Source organism: Argiope bruennichi, chromosome 11, assembly GCF_947563725.1.
Source record: "Argiope bruennichi chromosome 11, qqArgBrue1.1, whole genome shotgun sequence".
In the NCBI taxonomy this organism is placed as follows: domain Eukaryota; kingdom Metazoa; phylum Arthropoda; class Arachnida; order Araneae; family Araneidae; genus Argiope; species Argiope bruennichi.
In genome coordinates, this window is record NC_079161.1 from 13,813,952 (window position 1) to 13,829,024 (window position 15,073).

Consider the following 15,073-nt stretch of genomic DNA (forward strand, 5'->3'; position numbering starts at 1 on the left):
TTAATTTACAAGAGTCGAGGGGAGAATGTTAAATGTTGTCACATACTGCTCTGATTCGTAAATTTCACTGTGTTTTTCTCCTTTCCCTCAGTGTCTGTGGTTTCCAGCACTTCCAGCGGTCCGGCAACCACGAGGTGGACCTCTTCAAAAGCCTTTACTTCGTGGTGGTCACCTTCTCAACCGTCGGCTACGGCGACTACCGGCCGGACGTCTGGCCCTCGCAGCTCTTCATGGTCGTCATGATATGCGTCGCGCTCATCGTCTTGCCCACTCAGGTGAGCATGCGCAGTAACGCAACAAACGAAACCAAGTGCCCCTTCAAGGTCATTTTACTTAATAAAATTAAATAAATAAGTTTTTTATAACGCGTGCTCTTATTAATGTAGAAAATAATGTGTTTTTATCAAAACCTAACGGTTAAAATAAAATTTGTGAAACCATAGAGGAATTGTAGAAATATTCTAATTAAAAATGAATATCAATCGAATGCAAAGTTTTGTTTAGTTTAATTATATTAATGCCCCGTTTCGAAGCAACGTGGTGATTAATTTAAGGTTGAACCTCGTCCTTTTGAAGCCTAGTCAGTCATCAGAAATAAGACCTTAGTTGGCGACCCACTGCCCTTAGGTGCATGAAATACCTCCACTCTTCTCTTTCCTTTATCGATGCTCTTCGGCATTTAATATAGAAAAACATTTACAATTTCTTCGTATTCGAATAAGACCATCAGTCCTTTGCCAGTTCGAAACAAAATTGATACGGTTTCAACAAGAACAAGTGTTTAATTTTCTGATTGAATTCCACGAACGATTTCCACACTCCGAGTGCCTCATTAAGCGCTGTTTATCCAATGCGAATTCTTTGAAGTACGATTCGAACTAGAACAATCCTTCGTTTGAAGATTCTGGTAAGACACGTGGTGACATTTAATATTTAAAAACATTTACAATTTCTTCGTATTCGAATAAGACCATTAGTCCTTTGCCAGTTCCAAATAAAATTGATCCGGTTTCAACAAGAACAAGTGTTTTAATTTTCTGATTGAATTCCACGAACGATTTCCACATGCTGAATATCTCATTAAGCTCTGTTTATCCAATACGAATTCTTTGAAGTGCGATTCAAACTAGAATAATCCTTCGTTTGAAGATTCTGGTAAGACACGTGGTGAGATATTTTCCTAAGCAACATCTACATTCATTAGCAATTCTTTCCGCAGTTCCCGAGTTCTTTTTGGAAGAGAGAGAAAATATTCTTGTTTTGATAGCTTTCGTATCAGAAAGTCAAAAGAACCGAGGTGTTTTCCTGTGAATAGAAGCTTTATTAGTTTTGCAGTTTCGTTTGCTGGAAAAGGTCTAATTGACTGTTTTCTTAGAGATTGTTGGATGTATCGATAAAGTAATTAAAGTCGCAACAACATTTTTTAAAGTTAGTAAAAATAGAGTTGTTTCTATCTAATTGGGCATTTTGTTCCTCTGATTTTCCGAAAGGCTGGTAGGATGCTTGAAATGGAAAATATTTTACTTTATGCGTATGTCAAAGACATAAGGGCCAGTAGACAGTATACTGCAGCTTAAAATTAGAATTTAATTTTTCAATATTTATTATAAACTGAATAGTTTTATTGTATAATGTTAGATTTCGTGCATTATGTACACTATTGCAATGCGTTTCTTTTATAAAACTCCAACAATCGGGCAATCCTTTGGCTAGATATCTTCCGAACTACTTTAACCCTTTCCAGGGCCGTGGGAAGTATGCTTCCCACCAAATTTATGAATCTTTTTATGAAATTATGTAGTTTGGCATAAGTTATGACAAATTTTTTCAGTAAGTCATAAACTTAGATGCTTCAGTTCTTTATCTCAGACAAAATGATGCGTCTTGATTTGTTACTTAATTATTAACCAAATCAATTAATGAATCAAATTAAATTTATCTAATAAGCTAAATGAATCCCTTTTCTGATTCTAATTTCAAGCCTAAAAATATTTAAACATAATATGACTAAAAAAAAACGGCCCTTTAAAGGGTTGAAATATTGTAAGTCTTATCGTTATAATATTTTGCAGAGACAGTACAAAACAGTCCCGAGTATCCGACCTGATGTGGCGAAAGGAATGGCTGGATAACAAAAAAACCGGATAGAACGGAGTTCTATTAACTTATTTCTTTGCTCACCAATACCAGAAAATAATGTTTTTATATCAAACCTCACTATTTTAATACGTATTTTCTCACTTCTTATTGATTACTAAGCCCTCCATTTATTTCGAGCCACGTAGAATGTAAACGGTTTTTCACCCATTTTGAAAGTTTCACTGTGGTATACTTAAAAAAAAGCATTCAGCACACTCTAACAATTTGCGAATACGGTACGTAATGTGCAGTTATAATAAAGGAACAGCGGCAACAATTGAGGACCGTTACACACTGACGAATCAATGAACAACAAGCAGAACGCTGCTCTTTTCCTGTCACAACTTTTGCACACGACATGTAAGAGGATCATAACAGACGCCCGCTGCCAATGCCTTGGTAATGTTGACAATGCAATGTTCTGCCTTTTTACCTGTCTTTAATTACGATAAAAGAAAGCTAGGCCGGATAGTCACGAACCGGATTACTGCATTAATTTATATTACTGCAACCGGATTACTGCATTTAATGTTACTCATTTACAAATATTTATTTGAAGCGACCTTGTGTATTGTCCTGTAACTATATGAATTAGTTCTATATCCTAAGTACTGTTAAGAATACCCTGAACTTTTAATCAATAATTTTTTCTTGAGCTTTAACTTGATTAAGTTTTCATTAGATTTGATTCAATTTTATTCCATCTGCTTCATGACAATTTAATCGCTGGAAACAGTTCTATAAAGGAATAAAGCTACAATGAATAGGGTCAGGAAGAAAAATTCCAATAATATTGGAATGTGTGCCTTTACGATATTTTTATCTTCATAATTCTGTTTTAAAAATTACTTTCTTCCTTTCAATACAATAAAATAAATTTCTTTTATTTTCATTCAAATTTTCCAAAATTCTTAAATAACAAATCCCAACAAAAAAAATTTCGTAGAACAAATATGCAGAAATAAACTCTCACCCTTTTTCATCATTGAAGAGAATTGATTTCATTTTTCTGAACAAGTGTTTTAATTTTCCAATTGAGGTATGCAAAATGATTGCCACATTTTGAAATGCTTCTTAAGAGCTATTTATTCAAAACGGATGAAACTCCCTCGGCAGACGATAAAAGCTGGAACAATTCTTAGTTTTAGTATTTTTCGAAGAAATAATGAGGTATGATTTTCTTAAGAATCGCTTTCTTTTTGTGGTTGTTTCAAAGTGCCCTATGGGCTTTCATACGAGATGGATTTTTTTTTCCCTTTTTGTTCTTTATAAGAGATAAAGAAGCTTAAATGATTTCCTTTTCTTGGAGGCTTTATTAATTATTCCTTTCAAGGTAGTAACTTTTGAAAAAAAAAGGCAAAATGTTTTATTTATTCAAAAATTCTGAATGTATTGAATTCTTATATTAATTTGGAGAAATTGTACCTCTAGATACTTCATTGGAATAAAAATAAATCTTATTATGTTTGAATTTTTTATAATTCTTTGTTTGAATATTTGAGTGTTTTTATTGCTCGCTTTTATTAAACTGGATTTGTTTCCAATTTCTATAGATGATGTTCTTGACAGAGTATAGGAAAAAAATGGCTTGCTTTTCTACTGACATTTAAAGATAATTTGAGTTTTGGCAGATGTCTGTATTCTAATTTTTGATACGTTTCAATATATATTGTGTTTTTTATGTCTATTAGTTGTAGAAACAATTGATTGTGTCGTGAACGTAGTGAGCTTATATTGTAAAATCCAGGTTAAATATGAAAAATTGGAGACCGCAATGAAGAAATATGTTTTGTTATGTACTTAGCAATGCCCATTGGTTTAAAGTAGGTTAAGAACTATGTTTGTTAATGCGTTGGTTACCTTGAAAAAAGTTCGGCATAGAAGTTTATGATTTAAAATATGTTTAGACTTAAATTTTCACAGTCATGTTTTCATTAATTCATGATTGTTAGATGGGAACTGCAAAACTTTATCATATGATAATTAACTTTTTCTTTCGACCTACAAATGCCAATAAAAATAACAGTTATAATCGAATTCGTGTGCATATCAAGTGTCCACCAATATAGTGCCTATAATTAGCTATGTCCCTGAAACCTATAATTAGTTTTTTTCCAGTTTCGTTTCGCTTTTATACTTTCTTGTATATGAAGTAAAAAGAAAATATTGTAATTGTCAGAAAATTCGAACTCGAGATTTTGATGACTATCCATGTTTTCGAACTCCCTGAGTTCGAGTAATACATTTTTGACATTTATGTCTGTGTGTGTCGAAGTTTCCATCGTCACTGTTTTGTCAAAGTCTGTGTCTCTGTTTCCATCGAATTTGTAAATTGCTATCAAATTTTGAGCAAAATTCTTTGAGAGTAAATCTGTCTGTCTGGGTGTTCAAATATAAATGAACTCTATGATTACAAAAAAAATACAAATTCAGATAGATAAAATTTGGTTCACTGACTTTGTATTTAAAATCTAGATGGTCTTTACATCAAATGTATAGACTTTGATCAAATTTTGAGCATATTATATTCAGAGGAAGACTCTGAATATAATATGCTCTGTCCGAATATAACACAATAACTTCAAAACGAAAAGATCTAGACACGAAAAAATTCAGTACACTGATTTTACATCTATAGTGTAAAAGCCTATCGAATTTTGAGCCAAATCCAAGAAGGGATGGATCATCTGTCGGTCTGTACTTAGTAAAACATATAAGCGTGATAACTCAAAACGCAGTGACACAAATATAACAAATTTGGAATGTGATTTAGTAACTGCAATCGTAGTTCTATGTCAAATTTTAGTTTTAGTCGTTAAGGGACAAAAAACAAGTCTAAAACACAAATTAACCTTTATTAGAAAGTATGCGAGAAAGTTTTGGGAAGACCATGGTTTCTGTATGATTTGTTTTGCTTTCTTTCCAGTTCGAGCAACTCGCTTACACTTGGATGGAGCGGCAGAAGTTGGGCGGGACGTACAGCATGCACAGAGCTCAAAGCGAAAAGCACGTCGTGGTGTGCAACACAACACTCCGGGCTGACACTATCATGGACTTCCTCAATGAGTTCTACGCACACCCACTCTTACAGGTGAGTTACCTCTCTCATGAGTAAAATCACTATACTGTGGCAGCTTTCAAATATACAAAATATATCGCCACTGAACCAGATTCGTCTCATATCCCCATAACCATAATCTTCCTATTAATGCATGGTTTGATGAACATGGTACACTCCCAAGTATCCGACTTCCGAACAATCAGGCGTAGTTTTCTTTTATCATAACTTAATGAAGAAGACAAGGCGTCTATAAAGTCATCTATTTAGGATTTTTTCAAAACCCCAAAATTATAAATTTTGACTTTTATCTTAGGGTTACCTTTTCATACCTGTGTAATCATTTATCAGTGAAAAATAAAATCAATTTGAGCCAAATTTCTTAAGAATTAGACCTATACGTTAAAGCTTTGTTCATGTTTCCTGCGTTTAAGTTGGGCATTACAGAATTCATGTTAAAATGTGGACAGCTTATATCAATTAATTTACTCTTTCTCTAATAAATTCTTGAAACGTGCAATGCAATGCAGTTTGTAAGCATACGTAAGCTACCAGTGCGTAGCCTTCTATTTTAACTAGACAAGTTACCGGCAATTGCTTCTGTGATTCATTAAGTCGCGGCTGCGTTCATATTGAGATAAATGAATGGCTTATTACTCAGTAAGAAGTGAGAAAATATGTATTACAACAGTGAGTTTTGGTATAAAAACTTTGTCTTCTGGTATCGGGGGGGGGGCAAAGAAACGTGTTCATAGAGCTCCAGTCAGTCTGTTTTGTTATCCGACCTGCCCTTCAGCCACATTAGACATGATATTAGGGAATGTATTGCCTTAAACCAATATATAGAGTGATTCTTATTGAATGGAACAAAAAGGACGGTACAGTACGAATTCTACAATGATTTATTTATCTTGAACAAATTTATTCTGAAATTACAATCATATGAGGTTCCTGTGGCAAATTCTTCTTTTAATAGAAAGATTCGAATCCGTCGTTATCAAAATGGCGTCAACCATGCAGGAGAAAGCATTTTCTGTTTTGGAATATGTCAAAATATCGTCGTTTTTCGTCGTTCCGAGAGATTTTTGCACATTTGGTAAAGAACCACGGCTTGGTCACAACATCGAAAGATAGATGAAGCAGTTTTAGGACACTGGATTCTTACGAAAGAAACCAGTCCAGGACGAACACCCGCCAAACCGAAGTGGTTAAAAAAAATTTGTGAAGCGTTTTTTATGAAGTCTCAAAAAATTGACACGTTGTATTAGTGCAAAACTGAATATGTCTCACAGAATGGTGTGTTGCGAAGGCCTGGCCTATATTAATGGATGTATTAGGTTCATTAGCAGGGGTATTCTATCCTAAATATAACAGGGACTGGAATCGTATAGGTATTCGCCGTGTCACCGAAGAGACGCGCAGAATAGCTAATGAGACTTGGATCATTATAGTTTCACAATAAATTTGATTTATCAAAATAAATTAATTACAGTATTCACATATATGTTTCATTTTTATCTCATTCAATACAAATCACACTATATTTTCAGAAAAAAATATTTATAATTTGGAAAAAAAAGAGGGGGAGATTTATTTCCTATATTTCGGGATTAACAAAATCTACCCCCCCTCCCCTCACTATGCAGTATTTATATACCCACTTCTCAAAAACAAACATAATGAGATTATTGGCTTTAAAAACACATGCATCAGGTGTATGTATCATTGGTATTCATATCAGCTCATTCTATTTTCGCGGCGGTGGAATGTGAATACGAAGTAAACTTACCCAACTACTGTTTGTTCTGTTACGTGAAACCGAGTTTAGCTGCATCGTTGACATCGCAAACGATAGCATAATGTAAGTCAGCCCTTTTGATATCAATCCAAAACATGTTTATGCCAAACAGAGAATTAAAGGATATAATATTTTATGCAATATGGAAAGGTATTTATGAGTTCCTAAAATTAACCCATGTGGCTAAGTTCGGAATGAATTTTTTTTTGAAAAATGTAATAAAATAGATTCTTGAATTTTGCATAAAAGTGATTGAAAAATTATCTATATACCAAAAAACTAGCAGTTAATTCATATCATGAAGAGATTTACAGTATATCGAATGATTATATTGATATTAAAGAATGATTATCAGTGTAATCATTCGATTTACTATGCATTTTTATAAGAATGTTTAGTTTGAAAATGGTATAAAAAAGAAGGCTGAGTGTTCAAATCACGTCCGGGTCACCACAATTTTGCATGCCTTCTAGAAAACTACCCGTTTTCTTAAGCTTCAAACTATAGATTGTAGAGCATCTTAAATTCTTAAAAACTAAAATAATACTCCAAGCATTTTAGAATTCATCGGCTTGTTTATTCTTTCAACAACATACATTACAAACCATTGCCAGATTCCAAAAGATATACAATTGAAAATCAGCTATTATACAAAAAAAAACGAAATAATATTAATAAAATATATTTATCAAAGAAAAAAATCGTTTGCTTTTACCTTTTAATAATATTTTTACTGAAATAAAAATAATAGCAGTTATAAAATGTCTGAAAAGGAATCGTCTGCTAAATATCTATTAACAGATTTAGATTATGATATTTACTGAAGACAGGGACATTCAGGTTAGGAGAATATTAAAGGTTTTTTTTTAAATTTTGGAAATAACTTAATGTTTTGATTCAAGAACCAAATAATATGTTTATTATTTGTATTTCTATCTAATCTTTAAATACTATATTTCTATTGATAAATAATGGGGAAATTTCTTTTCCAAACATATGAAGAAATCATTTATCAAATTTAGACAAAAAAATTATGCCTTTGTCTATAATTTGCGAGTTTTAATTTTTTTTAAAAATTACCAAAATTTCTGTTCATGCTTCTCTAAGAAAATAACATTTAAAGATGTAACATAGAATTAAAACATTTATCATGCAAATATAAAAAGGAGTATAACTTCCGAAAAAAAGGAATTCAGAAACGAATTTCAAACAATTTTATAAAAAAAAAATCAAAATTTAAGAATAATGAATAAAAAAGTATTCTATATTTTTGCAAAAAAAAAATCGATTTTTAACATAGTCACCTATTTTAAAAATGAACATATATTTAAAAATATGATCATATTTATAGCATATTTTAATTATTAATGATATTTTTATAAGTCATATTTTTATAAGCCACTTACTCTTTAAGGATTCAGTTTTGAATTTCATATTTCTGATTTAAAAATCCTTTGAACTTTTTAGAATAAATATAAAAATGTTTTTATATAAAAAATATTTTTATTTGTTTCTCGTTTTTTTTAAAAAAAATTCATTAATGTATTTATTATTTCAACATTGTTATAATTATGTAATTTTAGACATCTTTTTAGAAAATCACTCTCAGATAGAGCACCCCATATGAAATTTGATGATCAATTTAATTAAAATTGATTGTGTTCTAAATTCTTAAAATATTATATTCTTTTGTGAGACAGATATAAATTCAAAATATCGAAGCTCTAACACTTTAGAGAAATTTCTATAAAATCGGTTACAAAATTCGAAACAGTAGGAATATTTTATTACTTTTAATTGCCATATCTTCATCAGAATTGTACCAGAAAAATTAGAAAAAATTCTAAAACTTAAAGATTATTATTATATAAATAATTCACTTACCTCTTTCATGCGTGATGGTTTATTTCCAGAGCTATTTATATAAAAGTTATACTTATTAAGCGACTTAATGAAATAATTGTATATTTAAAATTTAAAAATACATTTTCTTCATTGAGTAACTACAAAACTGAACCACCATTCTTTAAATACTTTGATATAAGCGGTTCAGGAAATAGATCACCACACTTGAAAAAATTAAAATTGTTCGCTGCAGATCAAATATGTTCAGCAAATCGCTTATTAAGAAAATGTTTATTTGCCTGAAATCATGTTATGTTTTATACTAAAAATTATTATGTGCACCTGTAACTTGAAAGTGTCCCTGATTTTCTTTCAGGACTTCTATGTTGTGCTGCTCTCCCCGTGCGAGCTGGATGCCACGATGAAAATGATTCTCCAAGTGCCCATGTGGGCCCAAAGGGTGATTTATATCCAGGGCTCAGCTCTCAAAGACACAGACCTGACTAGAGCTAGGTGCGTATATGTTCAGTGACTGAAACACCACTGAATTAAAAGTATTGGCCATGATTTGATTAAAAAATAGATTTTAACCATCTCTTCTTTGCAAGACAGATTAGAAAGACCGTTTTCTTGCTTTATGTGTAAAAGGGAAATTTCGAATACTAAAAAAAAAAAAAAAAAACAGAAAGAAAGAAAAACCCGGAATACAGAAAAAAATATTATTATAAGTACTAAAAATAATACAGCGGTTTCTGTTGGTATTTAAGTAGCTTATCCGTTTAAACTTTTCCTTTTGTGTTCGTATAGAATTCTGTTGATTGTTATAAAATTGAATTGCCTTGATTTGATTAAAAAATAGTTTTTAACCCTCTCTGCTTTACAAGACAGATTAGAAAGACCGTTTTCTTGCTTTATGTGTAAAAGGAAAATTTCAAATACTAAAAACAAAACAAAAAAAAAATAGAAAGAAAGAAAAACCCGGAATACAGAAAAAAATATTATTATAAGTACTAAAAATAATACAGCGGTTTCTGCTGGTATTTAAGTAGCTTATCCGTTTAAACTTTTCCTTTTGTGTTCGTATAGAATTCTGTTGATTGTTATAGAATTGAATTGCCTTGATTTGATTAAAAAATAGTTTTTAACCCTCTCTGCTTTACAAGACAGATTAGAAAGACCGTTTTCTTGCTTTATGTGTAAAAGGAAAATTTCGAATACTAAAAACAAAAACAAAAAATAGAAAGAAAGAAAAACCCGGAATACAGAAAAAAATATTATTATAAGTACTAAAAATAATACAGCGGTTTCTGTTGGTATTTAAGTAGCTTATCCGTTTAAACTTTTCCTTTTGTGTTCGTATAGAATTCTGTTGATTGTTATAGAATTGAATTGCCTTGATTTGATTAAAAAATAGTTTTTAACCCTCTCTGCTTTACAAGACAGATTAGAAAGACCGTTTTCTTCCTTTATGTGTAAAAGGAAAATTTAGAATACTAAAAAAAAAAAAAAAAAAAAATAGAAAGAAAGAAAAACCCGGAATACAGAAAAAAATATTATTATAAGTACTAAAAATAATACAGCGGTTTCTGTTGGTATTTAAGTAGCTTATCCGTTTAAACTTTTCCTTTTGTGTTCGTATAGAATTCTGTTGATTGTTATAGAATTGAATTGCCTTGATTTGATTAAAAAATAGTTTTTAACCCTCTCTGCTTTACAAGACAGATTAGAAAGACCGTTTTCTTGCTTTATGTGTAAAAGGAAAATTTCGAATACTAAAAACAAAAAACAAAAATAGAAAGAAAGAAAAACCCGGAATACAGAAAAAAATATTATTATAAGTACTAAAAATAATACAGCGGTTTCTGTTGGTATTTAAGTAGCTTATCCGTTTAAACTTTTCCTTTTGTGTTCGTATAGAATTCTGTTGATTGTTATAGAATTGAATTGCCTTGATTTGATTAAAAAATAGTTTTTAACCCTCTCTGCTTTACAAGACAGATTAGAAAGACCGTTTTCTTGCTTTATGTGTAAAAGGAAAATTTAGAATACTAAAAACAAAAAAAAAAAAAAAAAAAAAAAAATAGAAAGAAAGAAAAACCCGGAATACAGAAAAAAATATTATTATAAGTACTAAAAATAATACAGCGGTTTCTGTTGGTAATTAAGTAGCTTATCCGTTTAAACTTTTCCTTTTGTGTTCGTATAGAATTCTGTTGATTGTTATAGAATTGAATTGCCTTGATTTGATTAAAAAATAGTTTTTAACCCTCTCTGCTTTACAAGACAGATTAGAAAGACCGTTTTCTTGCTTTATGTGTAAAAGGAAAATTTCGAATACTAAAAACAAAACAAAAAAAAAATAGAAAGAAAGAAAAACCCGGAATACAGAAAAAAATATTATTATAAGTACTAAAAATAATACAGCGGTTTCTGTTGGTATTTAAGTAGCTTATCCGTTTAAACTTTTCCTTTTGTGTTCGTATAGAATTCTGTTGATTGTTATAGAATTGAATTGCCTTGATTTGATTAAAAAATAGTTTTTAACCCTCTCTGCTTTACAAGACAGATTAGAAAGACCGTTTTCTTGCTTTATGTGTAAAAGGAAAATTTCGAATACTAAAAACAAAAAAAACAAAAATAGAAAGAAAGAAAAACCCGGAATACAGAAAAAAATATTATTATAAGTACTAAAAATAATACAGCGGTTTCTGTTGGTATTTAAGTAGCTTATCCGTTTAAACTTTTCCTTTTGTGTTCGTATAGAATTCTGTTGATTGTTATAGAATTGAATTGCCTTGATTTGATTAAAAAATAGTTTTTAACCCTCTCTGCTTTACAAGACAGATTAGAAAGACCGTTTTCTTGCTTTATGTGTAAAAGGAAAATTTCGAATACTAAAAACAAAAAAAAAAAAATAGAAAGAAAGAAAAACCCGGAATACAGAAAAAAATATTATTATAAGTACTAAAAATAATACAGCGGTTTCTGTTGGTATTTAAGTAGCTTATCCGTTTAAACTTTTCCTTTTGTGTTCGTATAGAATTCTGTTGATTGTTATAGAATTGAATTGCCTTGATTTGATTAAAAAATAGTTTTTAACCCTCTCTGCTTTACAAGACAGATTAGAAAGACCGTTTTCTTGCTTTATGTGTAAAAGGAAAATTTAGAATACTAAAAACAAAAAAAAAAAAAAAAAAAAAAATAGAAAGAAAGAAAAACCCGGAATACAGAAAAAAATATTATTATAAGTACTAAAAATAATACAGCGGTTTCTGTTGGTATTTAAGTAGCTTATCCGTTTAAACTTTTCCTTTTGTGTTCGTATAGAATTCTGTTGATTGTTATAGAATTGAATTGCCTTGATTTGATTAAAAAATAGTTTTTAACCCTCTCTGCTTTACAAGACAGATTAGAAAGACCGTTTTCTTGCTTTATGTGTAAAAGGAAAATTTCGAATACTAAAAACAAAAAAAAAAAAATAGAAAGAAAGAAAAACCCGGAATACAGAAAAAAATATTATTATAAGTACTAAAAATAATACAGCGGTTTCTGTTGGTATTTAAGTAGCTTATCCGTTTAAACTTTTCCTTTTGTGTTCGTATAGAATTCTGTTGATTGTTATAGAATTGAATTGCCTTGATTTGATTAAAAAATAGTTTTTAACCCTCTCTGCTTTACAAGACAGATTAGAAAGACCGTTTTCTTGCTTTATGTGTAAAAGGAAAATTTCGAATACTAAAAACAAAAAAAAAAAAATAGAAAGAAAGAAAAACCCGGAATACAGAAAAAAATATTATTATAAGTACTAAAAATAATACAGCGGTTTCTGTTGGTATTTAAGTAGCTTATCCGTTTAAACTTTTCCTTTTGTGTTCGTATAGAATTCTGTTGATTGTTATAGAATTGAATTGCCTTGATTTGATTAAAAAATAGTTTTTAACCCTCTCTGCTTTACAAGACAGATTAGAAAGACCGTTTTCTTGCTTTATGTGTAAAAGGAAAATTTCGAATACTAAAAACAAAAAAAAAAAAAAAAATAGAAAGAAAGAAAAACCCGGAATACAGAAAAAAATATTATTATAAGTACTAAAAATAATACAGCGGTTTCTGTTGGTATTTAAGTAGCTTATCCGTTTAAACTTTTCCTTTTGTGTTCGTATAGAATTCTGTTGATTGTTATAGAATTGAATTGCCTTGATTTGATTAAAAAATAGTTTTTAACCCTCTCTGCTTTACAAGACAGATTAGAAAGACCGTTTTCTTGCTTTATGTGTAAAAGGAAAATTTAGAATACTAAAAAAAAAAAAAAAAAAAAAAAAAAAAAAAAAAATAGAAAGAAAGAAAAACCCGGAATACAGAAAAAAAATATTATTATAAGTACTAAAAATAATACAGCGGTTTCTGTTGGTATTTAAGTAGCTTATCCGTTTAAACTTTTCCTTTTGTGTTCGTATAGAATTCTGTTGATTGTTTTGGTACCATTTTGCATTCGTATTGTTTTTTAGTGTTCGTGTGTATATCGTCTGAATGTAAAACTATAATATTAAATATGTGGGGGTTTTTTTTCTTGTTCGTGCGCCAAGTTAAAATGCGATAAGACTAAGAACTGCATGAATATCGTAAGATGTAGTTTTTCCATTTACTGATTAGTGGAAGACGTGACTATTAGGAAAACAATAGGAATTAAAGCATTTCTTTTCTCTATATCATTTCTTACTTCTCCTCTGTTTTCTCACAAATGATGAAAAGTCGCAAAGATACACTTTATTTATTTTTTGAACCCATATTTGATGTTTTTACTGTCCTTTTTCTCTTTTTCTTCTTTGGCTAATTCCACTTTCCCTTCCAGTTTTATCAATTAGTGATTACGACGTTTTTTAAATTATTTATAAGTAATTATTTCAATATCCTTTGATTTAAAGGGCTCAATATAAACAATTGCTTACACTCTAATTTTTGGAATTATTAGATAAAATTAAAAACAAAAGCTCTTTAAGCTTTTTGTTAAATTAACTGATTATTATAACAAAATGTAGCCAAACAAATTTTCTATATCACTATATAATAATATATTTTGCGCTTTAAAACAATATAAGTACTGTTAGGCTTTTAAAATTTATTTGATTATATTTATATCTACACACTCATTCACCAGCTACGTAGAGCTGTTTATTAAAAGTTATATTACATTCATATTGTTATAACAAATTTGATCTATTCTGTAGTCCAAATATTTAATAGAATGGGATTGATAAATTATACAATCTAAGCGCCACTTCAAATTGACAACTCTTATTTATACTTTCATTTAAAAAAAAACGATTTTTTTAAAACTTAATATCACCATGTCATCATAAAACAATCGCCGATTTGGTGAAATATAATCAAATTAAAGAACAAAACATCAATTCAAAAAATCTCTACTAATTTGGTAATATTGTATTGCGACTAGTTTTATTCTTTTTTGTTAGGCGACTTGTTCTTAGAAGTCCATACTGAATCATACCATTCAATTTAGTTACAATTCATATCTTAATCAAGTTTTTAAAATATTCACAAATTTTTACATTTGCAAACATATTTTGACATATTAATATAGATTCGAACAAATTATTAATGAAATAGGATATAGATAAATTAATACTGCCAATGCAATGCAATACTTTGCTGTTACATTAGGGCCATAATATGATGATCATGAATTTTCTAGAGAAAACTCATTACATATCCCCATGAAGAAACGTACATTAAAATTAAATCATGACAAAGTAACGGTTTATGTTTTGTCTAGACTTCTCTTCAAATTACAAATACTTTCCAATTTAAATGTCACATAATCACAACTCCATCTCTTTTAAGACGTGAAAACAGCACTCAGCAAAACTGAAGTACTAAAGAATTATCTCCCAGTTTCTTGAATTATTGATCAGCATGCTAAAACAAAAGGTGGGGAGGGGGGGAGGAAAGAACAACTTATTTTTTACTTCAGTTTCCCATTTGCATATGCGCATATCTAATTGGTGCTGTGAATTGCAATATTATGCAAGCAAGAAGTCTAATGCATTTCTCCCTCTGATTTTTTTTTTCAAAAGAATAATTTTTTTTTTCCAGAATGAATGCAGCAGAAGCTTGCTTCATACTTGCAGCGAGAAACTATGTGGATCGATGCGCGGCGGTAAGTAGTTCTTCTAAATTCAATTTTACATAGCATCGCGGAAATGACAACAGAAGTT

The 15,073-nt window shown here is 30.0% G+C and overlaps 1 protein-coding gene across 1 annotated transcript in view; it reads left to right on the forward strand.

Moving 5' to 3' along the window:
• Nucleotides 1–15,073, forward strand: part of LOC129957325 (potassium channel subfamily T member 2-like) — a gene marked incomplete at its 5' end in the record, with an annotated part of 365,616 nt that overhangs the window by 288,448 nt on the left and 62,095 nt on the right. The window contains 4 exons of the mRNA XM_056069596.1: nt 92–275; nt 5,066–5,230; nt 9,217–9,353; nt 14,952–15,015. Of these exons, the coding sequence (XP_055925571.1) occupies nt 92–275; nt 5,066–5,230; nt 9,217–9,353; nt 14,952–15,015 (550 nt within the window). The remainder of the gene's footprint in view (nt 1–91; nt 276–5,065; nt 5,231–9,216; nt 9,354–14,951; nt 15,016–15,073) is intronic.